This window comes from Onychostoma macrolepis, chromosome 09 (assembly GCF_012432095.1).
Source record: "Onychostoma macrolepis isolate SWU-2019 chromosome 09, ASM1243209v1, whole genome shotgun sequence".
Classification (NCBI taxonomy): domain Eukaryota; kingdom Metazoa; phylum Chordata; class Actinopteri; order Cypriniformes; family Cyprinidae; genus Onychostoma; species Onychostoma macrolepis.
In genome coordinates, this window is record NC_081163.1 from 7,231,165 (window position 1) to 7,250,515 (window position 19,351).

A 19,351-nucleotide genomic window follows, 5' to 3' on the forward strand; every position below is an offset into this window, starting at 1 on the left:
TTCGACAAAATCTTGACATTAAAAGAGCCGCAGGAATATCAGACCCACATTTTCACAGAAACGACAGAGGATCTTCCAAAGGTAATTCATTCTTTCTGGTCACACTTGACAGACAAATTGCAATGAATGCAAGAATGAATAGCTTGGCTTTGAGAGCAGTTTACCGTGAACATTTGCGTCATTTTCAAATCAGATGTTATTCTGATCCACCCCAGACTACAATCAGAGTCAGACATCATTCCAGATCCTATCGTGACTGGAATAGGGAATGAAGTCAGGACAGACTTCAGGAGAATCAATACCGACAAAAACAACATGCTCTGTGTTCACTGCTGTTTCTTTCACTCTGTTTTTCACTTAACCAATGGTTTCATCTGTTTGTATTCCTGCTGTTGTTTGTCTTTCATCCTGTCGTGGCGTTTCTGTGGCAGAGAGCCTCATCCAGTTTGAGTTTAGACGTACGTGTTATCTGTCAATAGCATGCTGATGAAGAGGTGTTTATTCAAGTTGCTACGTTACAGACCACTGTCATAAACAAAAAAACGGCTGGGTGATTGAAAGCAGACATTAATCAGAGGACATTTTGAGATTATCGCTCCATAACTCTGCCCACTTGGCTGATTAACAGAAGTGTTACCTACCCTTTTAGTGGAATACCCGTATTAACTGAATGACAGACTGTGCCAATGTTAGCCATCAATCACATGGTTGTTTCTTTTAAAGCTACAGATACCTGCTACGTACTTAGTGCAATGTGATTGACAGGTGAGTGGGTGGTACTTCGGTGTTGTCTGGGACTCATCTGAATGGATTAGCATATACCTCAACAATAAAATGCACATGTGTTTTCAACAGCTTTCAAATGTGGTTGAAACAGATGAATCTTGAGCTATTTTGGATCCCGAATAGCTGTATAAAGTGTGGTCCGGTTTTAATGGGTTTCGTATAATTTGGTGTTCTCGGCTTGTAAATCTCTCATTATGCTATATTGTCACCAAATCTTGATTCATATATTTTAGGGATTTCTATCCCTGAAATATCAAGCTATTGTTTTAGGTATCAGAAGCAAATGTGTCCATTTTTGCTACAGATAGCTGATTGTGACTGAGATTTTGTTGATCAGGGATTAGGAGTTCAGTGGCATGGGTTTGTGCTCGACTGCTTAGAAGTGTGTTTCTGACAGCTTCTCCTTAAGACTCGACATCAGATCTAAGCTTTGACGGATTATGGACAAAAAAACTTGGAAAAGTCCTTGAAACAGATGAAAGCACATTCTTCTTTTCATAATATCAGGTGTATGTGAGTGTGAAATTGCAGTGTGAAAATAAATATATATATTTGAGCACAGGCACAAGTTTTATTATTTTAGCTGCTGACCAAAACATATTCAAGTTACAGTTATATAATGAATATGGGAATATTGTACACACTTGAGCTTTTTATTTGAGGGTATTCCCATCAAAATTGGAGGAAAGGTTAAGGAATTACAGTTCTTTAATATGTACCCCCCCTTTTCAAGGAACCATAAGTAATTGGACAATTGACTCAAAAGCTGTTTCATGGACATGGACTTTGTTATTTCTACATCAATTAAGCAGGTAAAAATATGTGTAAAAATGGTTGCAATCAAAGCTCAAATTAAAGTTTAGAGTGTGCACTTTAAGCCCATATTCATTACATAACTGTAACTTGAATATATTTTGGTCAGCAGCTAAAATAATAAAAAATTGTGCATGTGTCCAAATATATGAACTTGATATGAATTCAGACATTTCTTAATAAAAAAGACCAATGATCTGAGTTCCTCTAATTCTTCTTTAATTTCTTTAAAGTCTTTGTTATTTTTTATTATTATTAATGACTGTTTTAAGAGAATCATAAGAGACAAAATTGTTACATGACAATGAGGATTCGGTGGAGTCATGTTATATTTTTATATATTTTTGTGCTTTCTTCTCATTGCACAGTGTAAATCATTTCTACGCTATCATTTTTCAGGAGCGATAAGGGGGATGTTGCTCAAAAACAAGGAATGGGAGGCAGCATGTGATTGGATTACATGGAATTCATTACTGTCAAATGTTAAGTTTTTTTCGACCTACATATTTACAGGGTTACCTCACATTAACTCTGCCAAGATATTTGCTTTGCTTATTAAAAAAAAAAGTCTTATTGTGAGTGCCATGAGAGATTAACTGAGCGTAGCGTTTTGGCTCATGAGATTTGATGATTAAGATGCTGATGAACTGTAATCTTTAAATTTATATGTTTAACGCTCTTTGTTTTTCTGTGGGTGTGGAATTGGCAGTCTGTGTCTCATTTATCCATTTCGTTTGTTTTATAAAACAGATTGCGTTCTCCTGTGTCACGGACAGATATCTCTTTGTGTGTGTTCATTGTAGGTATTCACAGAAAAATTCACACAACAATGAGAATTTTTATCATCAATACACACCCTCGTGTCATTCCTTTCAGAGCTGCTCTTTTTAATGAAAATAGACCTGAACATCTCTGTTTGCGTTTCACAGATGAAAGACAATAATACAGATATGAGGTTGAATAAATGATGTAAAAATGTGAACTATTTCTGTAACCGACAGTGGAATGTCAAAGAATAACATCTAAGCTTTCAGATCAGATGTGGAATTTTCCTGAAATTCCTCACATTGAAGGTGTGACTGTTGTTTTCCTGCAGATTGAGATGTCTGGTGAAGCAGCTGGATAAGGGGGAGGTGAATGTCGTAGATCTGAGGAAAAACATTGAATATGCCGCATCGGTTCTGGAAGCCGTGTACATTGATGAAACTAGGTAAGTGAACGCTTGGCTTTCAACAGTCTCACATAGAAGGCTGCCAACTTCAGCGGTGGAAAAGACGTTACACTCTTTTGTTCTTTGTATAATATATGCCATTTGAGATTCTGGTGGCAGGTGACAGCAGACTATGTTGTAAACAAAATCAAAATGCTGTACAGTGCAGTACAGTATATGCCTGTTAGCTATGATTTTGGCCTATGAGTTCATTAAATCTTTGAATGAGCTTTAATGGCCTTGTAAAGTGTCGCTTTCTAATTACACACATATCAGTTTAGCTTCTACCATGGCGATTTATAACACTACACTTAAAAAAACAAAAAAAACTGGCTTTGAAACAATTTTCACTCGGACATAAATACCAGCAGGTGATACTTGATATTTTTAGAAGTAGAACGATGAACGGAGTAATGATAAGAACTTAAAATTCAGCTTTGAATACATTTAAATGAAAATACAATAGAAGTTATTTTAAATTGTAATGACATTTCACAATATTACATTTTACAAAAATTTTTTTTTACATTTTAATCTGTAATTTTATTCAAATTCAAATGTATTCTCAGTTGTTTGAGAGTAAAACGCTAAAATATGGGACGAACAGCATATAGATTTAACGGGTCAGTTCTGCCTTATGTAGCTGGTCTTGAGGTTTCATGATTTTAACATTTCTTCCTTCCCATTTAAGGATGCATCTAGTTTTCTTCTAGATAATCATAGCTGCTTGGTTCTCTCTCTTTCTCTGTTTTTTACTTTGATGGAGACCATGGGAAGGGTGCTCTCTCCCTGAAGGATTATTCATCTAGTCCACCCTTTTGTTGTTCAAGCATTCTCATCTCTATCTCTATCTCCAGCAGTTAACAGGAGGTGTTTCACATTCATCTGAAGAGTATTCATGTTCAGCTCGCTCCCCGCGGAAGTCAGCCTCACAGTTAGTCGGCAGAGCCGCGCGTCCCATGGGCCCTCGATCCTAATTAACTGAGACCTAGAGCTCTGTTGCTCGGTTGTGCTTCAGACTGACGTGTACAGAGCGCTAGCGTTGTCCCACTAGAGCCCTGACAGCCTCTCGTTTGATGGGCTTGTGTTTAGACAGACTCGGCTATGGCTAATTACGTTTTCCTAATGACAGGCACAGGATGTATTTCCATGGTAGCAGCTTTGAGCAATTTTAGCTTGTTACTGGAACTCGGCGAATATTTGTTATGATAACATGTCGCATTTCCTGCGCCGGTCGGGCTTCCTACGTAAGACTGAGAAATAACAGTCGCTATTCTTTCTGCCGCATTCATTTCTCAGGAAAAGCTTATTTATTTAATCTTATGCTGGTTGCTTAAGGTACTTCAGTGTTGAATGCCGGCTTTCTCTCCAATAAAGCGAGGGCAGGATGAGTCACAGCACTGTGAGAAAATGAGCAAGTGGCTGTGGAGACGTTTTCTAGCTTTCTGTCTGCACGTATTCGTAAACAGCACCTTCAGTTCAGAACATCACACAGGTGTCACACTGCATTTGGGTTTATTGGTCACAAAAACATCAGATATACAGATACACATTTTACCATAAACTACTACTTTGTATAAAAGTATATTTTATAGTATTTTATACGACTGCAACACTATTAATAATATAGAGAGAGAGAGAGATCGATTGCATAAATAAAATAATGGATATTTTAGGACCAATATATATTTTAATTTAGAGTTTTTTGATTCTCATTAATGTAATATGTATGTGTGTATATACTGTATATATATATATACTTTATTATGTATATAATATATATAATTGTTTTATAATATCATCTAATTCTATATTAATTTATTGTTTTAGTATTTAAATTAGATTAAAGTTTAGATTAAAGGAATGAGAGTATTTTTTTATTTTTTTTTATCTCTCCAATAATTGTTCATAAAGCATATTTTCCGGCCATTAATGTTTTCTAATTTCTATTTTATTTTATATTTTTATTGCTAATACATACACACACACACACACACATTATTTAATAAATAAAATAAAACATATTGTAATTTCAAGGGTTTATTGTTGCAGTGCAAAAAGTCTTACTGTTTCTGAAAATGGGCTTCTGAAAAGGTTTTTTTTTTTTTTTTTGGACTTGGGTGTGAAATATGACTGGGACATATTCCTGACAGGTTTTGTGAGACTCACCCTATTACAACCCACATACAGAGCCAAAAATAACCCCTAAATACAGTATTCTTAATCTTTATACATGAGTTATTGCACATTCCAGCGATTGTAACACCCACTGATGCACATTTGAATGTAGGCTGCAGCCTCCTATGGGTTTTCCAGATCTGTACTTCTGATTTCCACTGATGTTTTCTGATACTGTCACTAGAGCACAGATTCCCTGTTGACCGATCTAAGTCGACCAGGCTATAGGTTTTCAATTACCGAAGCTGATATCAAGAGAACAGTGTTGACAGATGACATGATGATGATGATGATGATGAATGTTTTTCTGTTTTTATATACTTATGTTATTCTTTATTTTTCTGTTTGCAATATTCAGAACTTAATATTTGACAGCAGAAAATTGTAAATTTTATGGTGTTAAGAAATATTTTTAATCAGTTCAATGAAAACTACTACCAATTGCACAATTGCTACCAATTGCACTCTTCTACTTCACATACTAACATATAATATTTATATTGGCAAATGTCATGCTGTAGGCTCTTCACAGCAGCTGCTGTTGGCTCTTTGTAGTAATATCCTCTGTGAAAATGTTTGTTGTTCTCCAGGCGGCTTCTGGACACAGAGGATGAGCTCAGTGATATCCAGGCAGACTCTGTGCCCATGGAGGTGCGAGATTGGTTGGCCTCCACCTTCACCAGGAAGATGGGAGTGGTGCGCAGACGGCCGGAAGAAAAGCCCCGGTTCCGTAGCATCGTTCACGCCGTTCAGGCTGGGATCTTTGTTGAACGGTATCTATTCTGTTTGTTATCCAAGAGTTAATAGTATGTTCACCATAATCAGAAATGATTTATAATTAGCTTCAACATGACCAAAGTTCATGGTAGTTTGATTAGGATGATTCATTTAATAATAAATGCATTGTGATTTATGCTAAGTTAATCATTGTCAGTAACATTTTACACAAAACCTTATGATAATATTTATTAAGTTCACCCAAAAATGAATATTCTGTCATTGTTTACTCACCCTAATGTTGTTCTGATATCGTTTGAAGCATGTCAGTTCCCATTGGACAAAAAAATACAATGGAAATCAACGGCAACCGAAACATCTTGGTTACCAACATTCTTCAAAACAAATGGAAATATACTTATATTTGATTCAGTACTGAAAAAAATCTTTGCAATAAGTTGCACTATTAGCTAGTTGCTTATTAGCATGCCTATTATTAACATATTGGCTGTTTATTAGTACTTATAAAGCACATATTCTGCATGACCATATTCTACATCCCTAATCCTACCAAAAACCCAAATTACTACCTTACTAACTATTAATAAGCAGCAAATTAGGAGTTTATTGAGGCAAAAGTCGTAGTTAATGGTTTGTTAATAGCGAGAACTGGACCTTAAAATAAAGTGTGAACGAATATCCTTTGGTTGAATGAGAAACATGCTAACATTAAACTCAAATTAAAAAAGAATGTAGAGCATTCTAAATCAGTTACTTGGGATCCTTCTCGACCAAGGTATTTCCTTTAAAGGAAGCGGTCTAGGAAGGCTGCTCTCTAGGTTTTGGGACAGAGCCTTTGTTTGACCATATTACGTGCGTTCTCTAAGTGAGTTTGAATCATACAGACAGTCCCATTTCACAGACCTGCCCGTTTTTTTCCTGCTAACTGGGGAAATGTCTACCAAGATTACAGACACGTAAGACACATTTAAGGGCTTGTTCTGCATAATCTTTTCCAGTAACTGAAAATGAATGCCTCGATCCATTCCATTTGCATCGCAGCCGTCCTCTCTGTGGCATGTACCCTCACGTCTGAGTAATGCGCACGAGCCGCTCCCTCTTACATGGGCAGAGCTCCTCATTTCCATGGAAACTCATTCAGAATGTCAGAGACACCTGTTGAGCTTGAAGCGCTGATCACCGGGTGCTGTGTTAGGGCTCTCTTAATGATACAAGACATTCAAAGGAGAAAAACATTTGTTATTTTGAGGGATAAAAGGCTACATCAAACTCAGAAATTCAGAAATATGCATTGAATGTTTATTAAGTGTTAAAACTTTATTAATTATAATTTGTTTGTTCACATTTGTTTGTTTTAATTTCCAACAAATAGCTAATTTCTCAGTAAGGAAGCTTACAATACATTAGAGGTTTAATTTAAGTTTATTATAATATAATATTTTATTTAAGAATAATATAACATACTCTAATTTCTATATTATTTTGTATTTAATTTTGATTTGATATTTAATAAAACATGATAATAATGATATAGTTTATAATGATCAGAAACATATACAGTGTGTGTGTGTGTGTGTATGTATATATATATATATTATATTAAAGTTGGAATGATTTAGTTGGTATTAATTTATATTAAGAAAAAAAAATATTCTGCATAGTGTAAACCTGCTCATTTTCCATTATTGTGATTTATCAGCGAGAGCCAAGTTAATAAGAACACTGGAACTGAATTTGATCACTATGTACTATTATTTTGGACTCTGGACTGTGAGAAGTAACATGACGTTTTAAGTGCTTTTCCAGCCTCATTAAAAAAGGAAAGTTTTAGTGTTATGTCCTGCATATTCTTTGCTTTGATTCCCACTTGAATGTACTTGTACAGGGGAATAAAGTTCTGTGAACGTTCAGTCAACCACGTGTAGATGTATCACAACTGAATTTATTGCTGCTGTCAAAATCCAGAAAGTTCAGTGTTGTTTCTGCAGTTTTATCCCTGGATGTAATATCTTTTCCTCCGTCCTCGTCTCTTAAACAATTCGGTAAAGCTCCATTTATAGTCCAGACCTTAATAAAACCCTCCTGATTGTGAATGGTCTTGTATAATGTCACTTACAGTGTAAGCTTAAAGGGTTCTCGCAGATTCACTTACCTAAATTCATAGTGGAAAGTCCACTATTTTTTTTTTTTGATATCATTAACATAATTCATGTCAGTTTTTTTAAACCTGTTTTTAACCCATTTTTAATAAACATCAAGCATTTAGGTTAACGTTTATATGAATGTAAAGCAAGAAAATTTATATTTCTAGGTTAAATTCTGAATTGAATTTTCTATTACCATTTTAATCATCTTTAGCCTGTACTGGTTCATTTTACATGGTGTGACAGATCATTTGCATGTATAAAAGAATGAGCTTTTTAAAATAGTTTTAGATGGAGTATGCATTAACACCGCAGGACTTTCAAAGTATTCAATGTCAACTAACCAAATACAATTTTCACATGTGATTTATGAATTTATGCAAATCTGGCATTACATTGTGATTTGTTCACAAAAAATCTGTACTAAAATGTGTCTTGTTTAAAACGGCCATAGTCATAGGAAAAAAGATTAATGACAGTTTGTGTGTGTTTGCAGAATGTACAGAAGAACATCCAACATGGCAGGGTTGACCTATCCACCATCTGTAATTACAGCTCTAAAGGTACAGATTATCTTTACAGTATACTATAACATGGCTTTAGTTTGTTTCCTTAAACTTCTAAACTGTCTTCCTCTTTTTCAGGATGTTGATAAATGGTCGTTTGACGTCTTCACGCTTCAAGAGGCGAGTAGTGAACACGCTCTGAAGTTCCTGGTGTATGAACTGCTCACCAGATATGACCTGATCAGCCGCTTCAGGGTATGAGAGACTGTGAAAACCAGACACACACCAAAACTGTGATATTAAACACATTGTTTACCTGGGATACTGACTCATGCACCCATAGGGAAACTACCATGCTGCCACTGAATAAAATTAAATCTGTCATTTACTTACCCTTATGTCCTTTCAAACCGTATACGTATTTGTCTCCTTTTTTATGCAGTTACAATGAATAAGGTGTTCAAGCTTCAAAAAGAACACACAAAAAAATCATTACAAAATTATACCTGTAGCCTACTGTATATTACTTATGCACTTTATTTAAAGTCTTTTGAAAGCATGCAACTTTGTGTGAGAAAAGACTGGAATTTAAGTCGTCATTCCCTTTTTTCATCACTAAATTAGTTCAATCACTGAATCAGTTCAGAATCATTGAATTAAGGAGTTCTCTATAACTGATTCAGTGATTTAGTCTTATGAACCAGATTGAATGATCAATTAAAAAAAGATCTGACTCAAATAATGATTTATTCACAAAAAAATCATGATGGTTCAAGATTTGCAGTAAATAGCAACTTAAATTACAATCTGTTCTACTGGCAAAAAGTTATCATTTGTCATTGAAAGACTTGAAATGTACTGCATGAGTTCAATTAACTAGTTTTATAATGTGTTTATAGTTAAAAGCTTCAGACTCCATTCTTTGTGACTGCATAGAAAAGAGTATCTAGCTCATCAAATAATCTTTCTGTTTGCATTCAGTGGAAAAAAAGAAACTCATACAGGTTTGAAACGACATTGAAGTGAGTAATGTATACTATTTCTATAATATATTATGATTTCATCCTTTTGGAATCAGATTTTTTTCTTAGCCAAAGTTTTAGCCATAGCTGATGCTGTCTCCAAAGCATGCATGTTTTTTTTCCTGTAACAGGAGATTTATTTGTGATATACATGTGATACAAGTTGTCTGACATTTTCCATCTGCACCCTTTCTTTGTTTTTCACCATTGTGTCAGCTCTCATCACTTCTTACCCTTTTCACAAGTGCGGTGACGATAGACTCTATGATTACAATATAAATGCAAGCGACACATGTGGCCTGTGTTTGGGTTTAGGTGGTCAGCTATGGAGTCCCTTCTCTTCATGTGATTACACATGGATATAACGCTCCTGCAAATGGGTCCTTCACACTTCGGTTGCCTGTAACATGCTCCATTAATCTGCTGTGGCAGGAAATTTAAGGCCTCAGACTGAAGCCTGAAAGCACATTCTGTGTCTCTAGTAGGGTTGGAAATTAAGAATAAGTTGCATTTAAAAAAAAATAAAACAATGTTTTTTGTTGTTTTTGTTGTTTGGTTCTGTTAATGGATCTTAAACCAACTTTTGTTATTTTCATTTTCTTAATATTTCTATTTAGCCTTCATTTATTTTTTATTTCAGTTTTAGTTTAGTACTTCATCTTAATCTTTTTTTAGTTACTTTCCAATGCAACATTTTCATCTAATATTTTGCTTCTGCTTTTACATTTTTTATATTTTATATTATATTTAGTTTTAATTACAGAAAAATGTTTACGATTTTTAGTCTTAGTTTTAGTTAACAATAACAACAGTGTCAGTATATTTTAGTACAGCGTTCCATCCATCTTGGTGAAAGAATACAGATGTTTAAGATGTGTTTCCAAGCCAAAATAAATAAATAAAAAAGATTTATGGCGGTGAGTTTGCAGTCTGAATTTAATGCAATGATGAAGGAACATAGAGTGCAAAAAGACTCACAAATCACTGAAACATGACAGAGAAAAAAATAGACATTGTTTTTGCCTCAAGGTAAAAAAAAATAAAGTCATTGTGATAGAAAGTTGTAAACAAATATGAACCAAAAAAAATAAATGAAATAAAGTTATTTTACAACAAAGACATGAGATATAAGGTTGCAATTATGAGATATAAAGTCATGATTATGATAAATTAAGATAAATAAATTAGCAGTTTTGAGATATCATGTCAAACTCAAAGAAATCTAATTTGCAGGTTTTTATGCAACGCCTTTGCTAAAAAAAAATATATATATATATATTATGTAATATATTAAACGGGTATTCATTTCTTTAAAATAAATAAATAAAATTCTGGTTTTGTAACTGTGATTTTTCTTCTTTTCTGTGCAGATACCAGTGTCCTCCTTGGTGTCGTTTGTGGAAGCTCTGGAAATCGGCTACAGCAAGCACAGAAACCCTTACCACAATCTGATCCACGCTGCCGATGTCACGCAGACAGCACACTATCTGATGCTACACACTGGCATTATGGTGAGTGAGCGCTCAGTGAATTGTGCATGCATGTCTCGCACGACAAACAAATATGACATCTGTTTGTAGTCAATACGAGCTGAAGGCTTGAGGTCTTAACTTGCAGGTTAATATGCGCAGCTGTTAAAATTCATTTTGATGATGTTGAATCATGGTAATGATGATTGTTTTGGTAATGGCTGACTGGTTTGCTCTCCCACAGCACTGGCTCACTGAACTGGAAATATTGGCCATGGTGTTTGCTGCTGCTATCCACGACTTTGAACACACTGGAACCACCAATAACTTCCACATCCAGACCAGGTGTGTGGCGACCAAAAGAGGCAGCCAGTGGTCTCAATGAAGTGTCCAAATTCGAAATAAGCTACCTTAAAGGAATAGTTCACCCAAAAATTCCTCACCCTTAGGTCATCCAAAATGTAGACATGTTTGTATCTTCACAGGAATAGATTTGGAGAAATGTAACATAACATCACTTGCTCACCAATGGATCCTCTGAATTGAATGGATGCCGTCAGAATGAGAGTCCAAACTGTTAAAACACCTTAATGATAGATTTTTTCTTACAAAAACACAGCTTTTCACTTCACAAGATGGACTGGAGTGGTGTGGATTATTGTGATGTTTTTATCAGCTGTTTGGACTCTGATTCTGACGGCACCCATTCACTGCAGAGGATCGATTGGTGAGCAAGTGATGTTATGTAAAATTTTTCAAAATCTATTCTGATGAAGAAACAAACCCATCTACATTTTGGCTTCATTTCCTTAATTTTTCAGTGAGCTAATGATGGACAGTGTCTTTGTATGAAAGTATGTTACCTGCTATGAAAACTAGCTTTAGACTGGCTTTCAAAGACACAATAACACCAAATTCTATGAAATCTAGACATAAGCAAGCTAATATTTAGAAAGTTAAATACTTGTTTCTTGGTTCAAATGAAATCATATGTTGATTATATATTTAAATTTGAAATTATCTTAAACTTTTTAAAAAATATTTTCATTATTAATAAATATTCAAAATATAATATATTAAAAATTAAACTTAAAACATTATTTAAAATAAAACTTTATGGCATGTATTCATATTTGTAAAATATTTCTAAAATTTGTATTATTATAAATAATTTTAATCAGCATTTCTTATGTCTTAAATGTTTTTTTTTGTTTTGTTTTTTTTAAAGCAAGCTTGTTTCAATGCATTTGCATTATTGCCTTAAAGTGCATTGCTGCCTTAAAATTTGACCATATGGAGTAGTCTTAAAATTATAATGATGCTACCTACCATTTGGAACAGTGTTTGCATCTGGAGTGCGTCTATGATGCATTAACATGCTGCCTACGTAGGCAGCTTACTAGGTTTTGGACTGGAGCCTAGTGTAAAAGCCACAGAGATAGTGTGTGTGCGTGTGTGTATGTACTAGAGAGAGATAATACACTGGTCACATTCTAACACAGTTTATCTTCCTTCTGGTGGGCTATTGCGGAGCAGAACTGATCATGTTTTCAATTAATCTTCAGTGGCAGAATTTACGTCAGAATCTCCACTCATTTTGTTGTTGCTCTGTGTTGGTTCACGTCAGGCAGGACATCTTTTTCGCATTAATACATGCCAAAAGATCCTTGAGATCCTTTTTACAGTAACAGGCCTTATTTTGTGTGACAGCTCATGGCAGACGTCATTATTCTGAGAAAAGTACATCACGGCATTAGCTTTTGCAGCAGACAGAAGCCGCTGTTACTGCAGCATGCAGTGATTTTGGAGTAGTGCTCGATCATCAGTGAATTGTGGGAGACGAGACTTGTGTGATGGGAAAAATGGAGCCATTACTCTTGATATCTCTGATTGCTGCTGATGTTCCACCTCAGCTTGTAGTTCTCCTCAAATTTACTCCTCGTGAGAATGAAAAGTAAATCTCCTGAGTCTATCTGTCTATCTCACCGAATAAAATGGGTTTTCTCAGAAATACATTTGTGTGGAACGGGCTAAAAGGTGAATAGTGACAAGCAGGAACTTACAGTAAGATATAGTTAAGTCTTCAGGACTTTTGGTTCAGAAAAAGCCCTGTTCTTATCAAGAAACATTTTTTGGCCATAGAGTTGCTTGTTTGGGTTTTAGTAAGTTTTTTTTAAGTCAGTATCAGTAAAGTTATTTCAATTTCAAATAAATTCCATTTTTTATTTTCTGTTGATCAAACAAATCTATTAGGCACCAAAAGTTTTCAACATTTATAATAATAAGAAATCAAATCATCACCAAATCAGCATATTAGAATGATATCTGCAGAATCATGTGACACTGAAGGCTGCAGTAATAGGTGAAAGAAAAATGCTGAGAAAACGGGAATAAAATAAAATTTGAAATAATTCAAATGAAAACAGATATTTTAAATATTTCACAATATTACAGCTTTTACTGTATTTTTAATCAAATAAATGCAGCCTTGGTGAGCACAAGAGGCTTCTTTTAAAAAGCCTCTTAAAATCTTACTGAGAGCTTTTGGACGGTAGTGTACAAGCTCTTTATTTCACAATATACAGCAGGTTCTTTACCTTAGCTATATTAGCTAATATAGTATAATAGTATATAATCTGATGCATGTCCAAGCTGCTCTTTCTCATACCAAAATTTTTTTTTATTTTTCTATATTTAAACTGGTGCGATAAAATATTGAATTGACATTAAATGATAAAGCCCCAATTGTTTTCATAACCAGAATTTTGAATACGTACATAAGTGCAACTGAGATCACAAATCTTGTGTTAAATTTAAAAATAGCTCTTTTAGGTCCATCATACCAAGTTTGACATCAATGATGCCAAATTAGTTCTTGTGCGTCACATGACTGGTTACAACCTGACAGGTTTGAACAACCGAAGGCAGTATTTTCAGCCAAAATGACAGAAATTTCCGTCATTTCTTCACACAAAACTTTAGAACACTTGAAAGGTACTGTATGAGTCATATAATCAAATTTTCTGTTGTTTTTATGGTCCTTTTTGAAGCTTGACAGCCCCTGGTGACAATAAGCTTTCATTAAAAAAAAGTCTTTTGTGTTCCACAAAAGAAAGAAAGAAAGACTTGAAATGACGTAAAGGCAACTAAATGATGATGAAATTTTCATTTTTGACTGAACTAACAAGGTACTACAAAGTTATTGATAAAATGTAGGGTATTTTTTGACTCTTCTTTCTTTGGTCCTGCACAGATCAGAAGTGGCCATCCTGTACAACGATCGCTCGGTTCTGGAAAACCACCACGTGAGCGCAGCCTACAGACTCATGCAAGAAGATGAGATGAACATCCTGGTCAACCTCTCGAAGGATGACTGGAGGTATGCTGGGGTGTGTTCCTGCGAGGAATGGAGGTTCTGTTCTGGGAAAGTGCATGTGCTTTGAGTTGTGCTGTGCTGTGTTTTCCACAGGGAGCTGCGTACGCTGGTGATCGAGATGGTCATGAGCACAGATATGTCCTGCCATTTCCAGCAGATCAAGACGATGAGGAACGCGCTGCAGCAGCCGGAGGGGTGAGTGGCGCGCCTGTGGTTTTCTCTGAGCGTGTGTGAACACGAGGCCGTTAATGAACGAGTGTGTCCGCCGAATGCAAATGTGTCATACTTCTTGCGCAGCACCCGTTAGGACTGGGTGGTACTGGATGGCGTATGTGCTGTGTGATGAAATAAATGCTTCAAGACTACAGACTTTTCCCTACGTTCATTTGTTATGAATTATTTTATTTGTTTTGTTTTTGCGTTCATTAAGCTCTAAACAGAATCAGTCGACACCGGTCATTAACCAGGCTCATGAGATTATTAACAAAAACAACTAAAACTCCAGGGTCTATTTTCCCAGTTTTGCGAGGAAAAAAGGCATTTCAGATCTATGAGGACATTTATTCTCTCTATTTCTTCCTTCTGATGGAAGAAATGCTTTGCTCTGTTGGCAGAAATGATTTTTAACAGGACTTTATTTTTAAGACTCTTGATGTCTTAAATTTCACTTGACATTTTACGTTTATTTTTAAATTATTTAATGTCTGCTTGTCTAATCTTTACCTAGGCCTTTTTTGGTCGATGACAAAGTCAAATTATATGCTAAAGTGACTAGAGAATATGCAAAAGTTATTTGCAATTATACTGTATGAGCCGCATACTATAAAACTACAATATTGTGAAATAATATTACAATTGAAAATAACTGTTATCTTTGTTAATATATTTTGAAATGTAATTAATTCCTGTGAATTTTTCTAATATGCTGATTTGGTGCTCATGAAACATTTCTTATTATTATCAATGTTGATTGAAAAGAGTTTAATATTTTTGTGGAAATACATTTTTGCAGTTAAAGTATCTTAATATAATATAACCACTATATAAATTTGAACTAAAAGATTTTGAACATATCTTAGATTTGTGTATATATTGTACTTGTTATAAAATACATTTGGTAGTAGTATTAATTTTTTATTTATCCCTTTAGTGTAGTCTTTTTTTCCAAACTGACTTTAAAAATTCTATAATAAAAAGTACTGTAGGTAGTTTTTCTGCCAAAATAGAGTTGTTACTACAGTTGCAAATTTTAAACAGAGAAACCGAGTGACAGACAGAGGATGATGGTGCTATTTAGACACAATCCTCTCGTGTCCTTTGTTTGTGAATGTGTGTGTGTAAGTGTGGGTGTGTAATTTATGGATTCATAATTTGTTTACACGCACTCCAGTGGATTTTACAGCTTGTGTTTGTGATGAAGTGTTTGCATGTGACTGATGAAGCTCTGATGAATGTGTCTATCAGAATAGACAAGGCTAAAGTGCTGTCCCTGATGCTGCACGCGGCTGATATCAGCCATCCCGCTAAGGGCTGGAAACTGCACTACCGCTGGACACAAGCCCTCATGGAGGAGTTCTTCAGACAGGTACACTCTTCATAATATTTATCTCTCATAACACAAACAGAGCTTCCAGAGACACACACTTACTAGATACAAACATTATCTGGGAAAACTGGAGTCCATCAAAGAGCTGTGTTATTTTACTGCCATTAAGATACTTTTTAAAAAATATATTTTAAATTAGTTTTTATTTTTCTGTTTTCTATTTTGATTTTAATTTTTTTTAAAACTTTAATTAATTAATATTTTAGTAATTTTGTTGTGTGTTTTTGTCATTTTTATTAGTTATTGTTTTAAATATATCTATATAGTTTGGATATATTTTAATTTTTTTATAAGTTTTTCAACACTGTCTTTATTGATTTTAGAAACTTTAACATGAAATACAGTAAGAAAAACTATAAACAAAATAAAAAAGTTAAGTACAAGTTAAACTGAATGAAAGTGAGAAATTAGCAGCTTGGGCAACTAGCTAAATATTTTTTAAACATTATTTAAATTTTAAGTAAAAATTTATTTTTATTTGAAATAACAAAAATGTTTTTATTATTTTAGTTTTAGTTTAAACCATAATAACTATATCTAAGAGGTTATGCACATGACCAAATAATTGTATTGTGTGTGTGTGTGTGTGTGTGTGTGTGAGAGAGAATACCTAAAAAAAAATTGTAAGTGTACATACGTGAAGAAATATTAATCACAATAGAATAGAATAGAAAAATTGATAGCCATGCAAAGTTGCAACTGAACTTAACCAGGATCCATTTGTATTCTGAGTTTGTTTTGGAAGTTGCACTCAGAATCCCATTGGCTCAGAAATCACGGGTACATGCTGTCTCTGTCTGCTTTGCTTCTCAAGCACAAAGACGGAAGAGGAAAGTTTTATTAGACTATTCACAGGATTCTGAATCAGTTTGAGTGAGTAATTCTGTCTGATTCTTTTATTGTCTCTGCAGGGTGACAAGGAGGCAGAACTAGGGCTGCCGTTCTCTCCACTGTGTGACCGGAAAGCTACCATGATTGCACAGTCTCAGATCGGTACAGTAGAGCGCACACACACACACACACACACACACACACGCACACACACACACACACAAAACACGTGAGCACAGACAGCCATGTTTGGAACAGCATGCTCACATACTACTTCTACTATCACTGTATAGTATTTGTATTTGCTTGCTTTACAAAGTTTATGCTTGAAATAGACAGACGGTCTTCTACAATTGTAATACTGTATTCCATAATGCTTTATGCTCAGCTTGACCTTCCATTTTCAAGGCTGATAAATAAACATTGTTATTTTTATTTAATTGGACTACCAAATGTTAGATGTTAATGTTAATACTAAAACAATTGCTTAACACTTTCAAATACTGTTTTAACAAAACTTCGGTGTTTATTTAGAATAGGGCTGTTAAGCAATTACATTTTTTAATCTAATTAATTATATTATGTGCCGATTAATTTATCAAATTGATCACAAATGAATCGCAATTTTAGCTGAGAAATTACCCTAAACAAATGATAATTTAAGGTGATTATTGTTTTAGTTGAGAAAAAGCGTTGAATAGACATTACAAAAACTACCTTTAGAAAGAAATATTTTGATTCAACATTGTATAAATTTTAATAAATGGGGCATTATGTTTTTTTTTAAAGAATATTGAAATATGAAATAATTTTATTTAATTAGATCAGTATTACTCAAGATAGTTAGTCAACTGATACAGATTTTTATCTTTGTAAAATGAATAACATTGTTTTTCATCTCCCTGTATTTGTTTAATGTTTTCTTGTTCTTTTATATATATATATATATATATATATATATTTTTTTTTTTTTTTTTTTTTTTTATTTATTTATTTTTTTCAGAATGACAATTAAAAACAAGAACAACAAAGTTTTAAAAATCTATTTTAGAAAAACAAAATAAAAGTTATATATAGATTATATATAAAGTTATAAATGCTAAACTTTTTTGCAAGATGATAACTTGATGCTACTCATGAACATCAATGCATTCTATGCTAAATTTGCATATTTGTACGCAGTATACATATTATAACACTGTAGAAATATCACAGTATGTTACTATTCTGTTGTGAACATAGCCATACAGATGTGCCTTTAGTGCCGTCATGCTCAGCTCTTTACTGCCATCAAGAGGCTGCTGAGGAAATTACATGCTCTCTTGTAATATTTAATTGAGCTTTGATTTAATGACACAATAACTAAAGGCGTCTTGATTGGATCAAAAGCCATTATTGCTAATGAGTTTCTAGCTGGTTAAATAAATAACAAAGGTTTCTAAACAAATACCATTTTTTTCTTCAAAGGGTTCATCGATTTCATTGTCGAGCCCACGTTCTCTGTTCTGGTCGACACCACAGAGAAGATCATTAGTCCTCTCATAGAGGAAGCTGTAAAATCTGGGGGTGTCCGCAGGTCAAGGTGAGGTAACGGTCATGTGTTCATCATGGTAAAGGTGTTTGATTGAGAGATGATAATCTGTGTGTAATCTGCTGTTGCGGTGCAGTTTGACGGGTCGGGGCTCGGCCGCGGTGGTGGAGTCAGTACAGAGACACAGCGGCCGGGGTTCGAATGATGAGCAGGGAGGCACTACAGATTACTCACTGGGCGGCATCGACCTGAAACGAGTCCGGCACCTGCTCTCTGAGATCATCCAGAACAACAAGGAGCGCTGGAAAGAGCTGTCTGTTCAAGGTCTGCACACATCTGATTGTGTTTCTATCCCCCATCCACTATACACTCCAACTCATTCATTACAAATAAATAAATGAATAAAAAACATGTGCAAAATGTGCATGTGCCAAAAGCCTTTAGTTTAAACATTTCAATTATCATTAAAAACATAAATTTAGTCGAGTGTCTCTAAACATTCGAGTGGTGGTGTTTAAGTAACAGAAGGAACAAACATATAGTGGTACTATATCTACATATAGTAGATTATGATGTTTTGTAAACCAAAGAATAACTTTGAGTTTGCACCTCACTTTGTTAAAAATATATATAAATATTATTATAATAAAATATGTTAGTAAAGTATAAATACATAATACATAAAATATATATATTTTTAATTTTATTCAATTAAATAAATTGCCTCCAAATATATTTACATTTAAATAAAATTGTAAAATATTAATAAAATAAAACAATAAAATATTTGTATTTATATGATTTAATATTGTATAAAATTATATATTTGATTTTATTATTAAATATTAAAATACACCTTGTTTTATGACTGTGATATTCACTTATTTATAGTTTTCAAAAATTGAAAAAAGATTTTACCATTTATATTTTAAAACCTTTATTAGCTTATGTGTCAATTATTTGATTTTATTCGATTTTATTCCACTGTAAACAGACAAAAAAGTCAATTAATTCAATTAAAAGCCTCTTTGTAGTTTTTTTTTTGTTTTTTTTTTTTGCGATTAGCATTAGGGCTGAAAAATTATTAATCACGATTAATGGCATTCAAAATAAAAGTTTGTGTGTACAATACTATATGTGT

The 19,351-nt window shown here is 34.0% G+C and overlaps 1 protein-coding gene across 5 annotated transcripts in view; it reads left to right on the forward strand.

Moving 5' to 3' along the window:
- Nucleotides 1-19,351, forward strand: part of pde1a (phosphodiesterase 1A, calmodulin-dependent) — a 104,115-nt gene that overhangs the window by 82,657 nt on the left and 2,107 nt on the right. For all 5 annotated transcript variants that reach the window (XM_058786065.1, XM_058786066.1, XM_058786067.1 and 2 more), the window contains 12 exons: nucleotides 2,696-2,809; nucleotides 5,578-5,760; nucleotides 8,366-8,432; nucleotides 8,514-8,630; nucleotides 10,768-10,908; nucleotides 11,111-11,211; nucleotides 14,120-14,245; nucleotides 14,336-14,437; nucleotides 15,707-15,827; nucleotides 16,760-16,841; nucleotides 18,147-18,261; nucleotides 18,347-18,534. In XM_058786065.1, the coding sequence (XP_058642048.1) occupies nucleotides 2,696-2,809; nucleotides 5,578-5,760; nucleotides 8,366-8,432; nucleotides 8,514-8,630; nucleotides 10,768-10,908; nucleotides 11,111-11,211; nucleotides 14,120-14,245; nucleotides 14,336-14,437; nucleotides 15,707-15,827; nucleotides 16,760-16,841; nucleotides 18,147-18,261; nucleotides 18,347-18,534 (1,457 nt within the window). The remainder of the gene's footprint in view (nucleotides 1-2,695; nucleotides 2,810-5,577; nucleotides 5,761-8,365; nucleotides 8,433-8,513; nucleotides 8,631-10,767; nucleotides 10,909-11,110; nucleotides 11,212-14,119; nucleotides 14,246-14,335; nucleotides 14,438-15,706; nucleotides 15,828-16,759; nucleotides 16,842-18,146; nucleotides 18,262-18,346; nucleotides 18,535-19,351) is intronic.